Source organism: Pygoscelis adeliae, unplaced genomic scaffold (genome assembly GCF_000699105.1).
Source record: "Pygoscelis adeliae isolate BGI_AS28 unplaced genomic scaffold, ASM69910v1 Scaffold85, whole genome shotgun sequence".
Taxonomy (NCBI): domain Eukaryota; kingdom Metazoa; phylum Chordata; class Aves; order Sphenisciformes; family Spheniscidae; genus Pygoscelis; species Pygoscelis adeliae.
In genome coordinates this window covers 42,257-46,905 of record NW_008824900.1, presented here as the reverse complement: position 1 = coordinate 46,905, position 4,649 = coordinate 42,257, and the positions used below count along the sequence as shown (strand labels likewise).

General features: G+C 44.7%; 1 protein-coding gene across 1 annotated transcript in view; it reads right to left on the bottom strand.

Moving 5' to 3' along the window:
• The window catches only part of ADCY9 (adenylate cyclase 9), a 93,267-nt gene that overhangs the window by 83,249 nt on the left and 5,369 nt on the right, over window positions 1-4,649 (bottom strand). The window contains exons 2-3 of the mRNA XM_009324793.1: window positions 4,428-4,646; window positions 3,197-4,316 (exon numbers count right to left, since the gene is read on the bottom strand). Of these exons, the coding sequence (XP_009323068.1) occupies window positions 3,197-4,316; window positions 4,428-4,646 (1,339 nt within the window). The remainder of the gene's footprint in view (window positions 1-3,196; window positions 4,317-4,427; window positions 4,647-4,649) is intronic.

The following is a 4,649-nucleotide window of genomic DNA, read 5'->3' as shown; positions in this document are numbered from 1 at the left end:
GGAAAGAGAAATTTAGTTTTGCCTCATCTATTCCAAAAAACAAGGAGAGCAGCGCTAGCACAACTCAGGGTACATCTGCATTAGTATTTCAAATGGAATGGGGAGCACGGTTTTGAAGCTGTTTGCCCAGTTCACTCCTGTGTACCTTGCTTTGGTGCACACTGTAGAGTTGTACCTGGATTCCTCTGGGTGAACCGAGCCAAAAGACTTGTTCCAGGAGCATGGCTTGATGTGGTCCAACCAGAGAGGTACTGTTGTTCAAAGACCCAGGCCAGAACCAGTCTTAGGTAGAAGTCCTGAAATATGCTGAGGACTCGGAGTCCTCAGCACCTCCCATTTTGCTCTATAAAGAGTTTACTTGATCATGTTGACTTAGCCTCAGAAAGAGAGCTACAACTACCGTGGCAGCTCAGACAATTAAGAGATAATTTATTAGACATGCAACATAAAAAATAGGATATCATTAAGATACCCAAAGGTTGAAAGGAAGCTGAGAAGTGAAGTACCGGTAGGGAAACAAAGCTTATGTCTGTTATCTACGCAGCACTTTCATGCTTGAAAAGACTACGACGTATGACATAATTAAACAACCACAACAAGCTTCCTCTTCTCTATCGCTACTATCAATGAATTCTCAGGGAAAATAGTAAAGCAAAGCTTCCTAACAGCACCTCCGTTCACAAAACCGAGCAGATGCTTGGCAGAGGACAATTAATTAAGAGGTGAAATCTCAGTTTACTCTATTAAATCTTAGAGCTGCTCCTTAACAAAACCCTCCCCTGCAGCAGGTTCTAGACACCAGCCTGGGCCACTGCTGTTAGATTGCTTTTATCATTGCCTGTTCTGTTTTTTTTTTCCTGATGCCATTTACCTAAAGCACTGAGGAAACAGGAAAAAATGGGCAACTCTGTAGCACCCACCATGTGCCCCGAGGGTCTGGGCACAGGAGGGAAAGGAACTACGTGTGCCACAGGCCTCTGGATAAAGGTGGTCATGGCAGAGGTCTGCTTGGTTTAAAAGTACACACAGACTCTCATTTCTGTAACTATATAAGGCATTGATAAGAAATGGAAGCTAATTACAGTTCCACAACAAAATACAGAAGGGAAAGGGGGGGGAAAACCCAACCCAACCCATACTCCTTGTTAAAGTAATTCTTACCACATGCTCCAGTTGCTTTCATAGCTCGGTTTCAGGGTAAGAAGAGACCATCAAAACGTCAGTCCACAAAGCATACTTCATCTTATCTAGATTGCATTTCAGTTTGTTCATCCTAGTGCCCTGGCTAAGGCAGGACCTGTGAAAGGCATTCAAAGCTGCAAAATCCGAACCACTGTACTGATGAGACACAGCAGCCTATGCCCTCTCGCACTAAATGTAACCAAGGACAGAACCTAAGTCTGAGAAAGACCATGAAAAAAAACACTCCTGGCATGGGGTATAATTGCTCTACACAGTGCTCTTGTGATCTCCTAGAAAACATAAATAAAAATATTTAAGAGCAGTGCCATCAGTCTCCACAAGTAAGCTCATGTCATTTTGTGATTTATGGTATCGAGTACAGTTATAAATTTAGCAAAAATACTTGATTTCATTTGTTGCTACAACACGGCCTTCTCACTGCATCTGGCTGTAAAGGTAGACGGAAGAGGGAAATATCGCAGGGTTGTTTCTCAACAACCTGTTCAATTTATTTTCACCAGAACAGCCAGATTCAGCTTAGAGTAACGGAGAGATTATGTCTCATCCTTTTCTTCTTGAAAGCACAATTCCACTGAAATACATCAGTGTCAACAGTTTTCAAAGAAATTAACTGAACTTGTATTTTTAGAAGCTAAACAGAAAAGCCAAAGCCCAGGGACACACATCTGCTTCAGTTCTATGGCTTCCAGCCACCAATGTCACTGTCGATATTTTTCCTCCCCGTAAGCCTCTCATTTCAGCCCTGTTGCCATATGCATGCGGACAGCTAGCTCACCAAAAATAAGTATTTGTGTCACATCAAAATAAGCACCTGCCACAGGCGAGCGGCCTGCCATTACCGCTTCCACCGCTGTTTTGCAATACTCTCCCCCCGTCCTTACTCACTGACCTTTCCACAACCAGCCTGGCCTCGTTTCGTATTTGTTGCAACAAACACCTCCTTCCTCCATCACAACGTTGTCCTGTGACTCCTTCAGTTTCTTCCACTCCATTTTCCACGCTTACTTTATAAAAATGGGTACATTTGTACACAGAACGAATAAACTCACATAGCATAAAAGGGTTTGCAACATATTCCACTCCCATTTTGATTCGTCTGCTCCCCACCTTGGGTTACAGGCACTGCAGACAACCCTACCTCCACGAGACAAAGGCACGGCACTAGAGACACAGCTTTTACTAAAGAGACAATTAGACCCTCAGCAGGTACAATCCTCCTGCACGCGCTTCTAAGCGCTGCTAGAAAGCAGTCAAGGGTTTCATTTCAAAATGAATACTCTGCAGAAAAGTGAAAATCAGACCCTTAGCCAAGCCGTAAGGGGAACCGAAGGATCCCTCATTTTCTTTTCCGAACGGCAAATTTGCAGTTTCATCCCCAAATCCTTAGAGCTGCAGAAACGAGAGCATCTGCCAGCTCACTGAACCACCTGAGTAACTTTTTCCAGCCTAACTTCAAACTGTAACAACTTGCTGTATCAAACTGCCAAATCTACAGTGCTCATTTCTTTCTGTGAATCCAGCTGTCATTTTTCCCAAATGCCTTCGCAGTCCCAACTCTCCCAATGCCAAAAAAAACTTTTCACAGATATACATAATTTTGCAAAACACATATGCTCTATGTATGGCACATGAAGTCAATTAACAAGTTTACTTACTGAATTAAAGGATGACACACAACAGTAAAACAAAAACCTCCTGCAGACAGCAAACACATTAACCTTCTCCTCCCTACGATGTGATACTCTCACAAGGAGCGCCAAGGAGTTTTGAAGTCTAAGTAAATTTTGAGCACCCCAGAAGATCTTTCACGCTTATCTCTGTGGCATCTTTTATTCCGTAATTCCCATGGTGTTTCTGATCACCAGCACACGGAGTTAAATGTAAAACACGTTCAATTTGCAAGTCAGCAAGCACAGAACACGCACTAGGGAAAATATATTCCCTCATAAAAGAAAAAATAAAAAAAGACTGAGCACAAATTAAAAGCACGTACCTTTTAACTGGTCGGCTACCACGCTCTGACCAACTCGCTCAGTCACCTTTCCATCCTCCATCTCATAACGATCATCCAAGTATTTCGCAGTAGCTTCCGAAATGTGGACTTTTCCAGCCACCCCGAGCTGCTCCATCAAATTGGCCAAATTGACATCATTGGACCACACATCGAACTTGAACCTCCTCATTCCCAAAATGCCACACAGGACTGTCCCGGTATGAACACCGACTCTCATGTTCACCATTTCTTTTTTCTCTTGGCAAAACTGCTCAATGGCTTTAATCATACCTAAGCCCATCTCGATGCAGCAGTAAGCGTGATCTGCCCGGGGCTCTGGGCAGCCAGCTACGCAGTAGTAACAGTCTCCCAAAGTGCTTATCTTCTCGCATTTAGTGTCCTCGCACAGACGGTCGAAACGTCCAAAGAGGTCGTTCAGGAGTCCCACCAGAGCGTGGGCAGATTTATTTGCGCTCATTTTCGTGAAGCCAACAATATCTGCGAACAAAATGCTCACTTGCTCTATCTGCTGCATTTTAAAAGGACGGAATATTATGGGGGTTTTCTGTATGGAGGGCTTCTTCTTCCTGTTTTTGGGGCTTGAGGTGGAATGACGTTTGACGGAGTTTTCACTTTCATCATCCCCCTGCTTCATTAAGTCATCGGCTATTATTCTTGGCATAACAGAATGAATCATCCTCTCTTTCAGGGCTTTTTCCACTTCCAAGTCTTTTCCATGCATGATGGATTGCCCCACTTTCAGGAATGTGCTTCTCGATCTGACTTCGGACATGATAAATAAATGAATACCGATGGCGTGGATGCAGATGTGCAGGAAGGCTTTACTCAACAGCTCCCAGTAAACGGCACCGGCTCCGAGAGGCGTAAAACAGTTCTCATCGCGGAAGTGATAACCGAAGGTCTCAAAGAGGACCGAGTACGACAGTCCCAGAAACAAGCTTAAATACAAGGGTAAGTGCATCACCGTGTAAAGCAACAAGAGCACTTCAATACACATAGAAAAACTGCCTACTTGAGAAAGACAAGTGTCTGTGGGATCTGCCGGGGGAGTCTGATTGGACATGTCACCGCTTCCTGAGATAGGTTTCAGAGCCTGGAACTGCGGAGCGAGAGTCAAAGCAAAAACCAGGAGGGTGAGTATCAGCGAAGTCCATACGTAATGGCGGGCGTAAGTCTTAGTGAAAGTGAACACAAAAAACGCTACACATACCAAAAGGAAGCACAGAGCCGGCACCATGAAAACAATCCGTTTCTCTCTCATGTGTACGCCGAAGTAGATGCCCCAGAGAAGGCAGGCCACGCCGATGTAGAAGAGGGCATAGCGAAACCTGCGCTGGGTCTGCGGGAAGCATCTCTCCATGCAAGCCTCCTCCAGGTTGTTGGAGTCGAACTTGGGATTCCACCACTTGGAAGAGGCCCTCTCGAAGAGCTG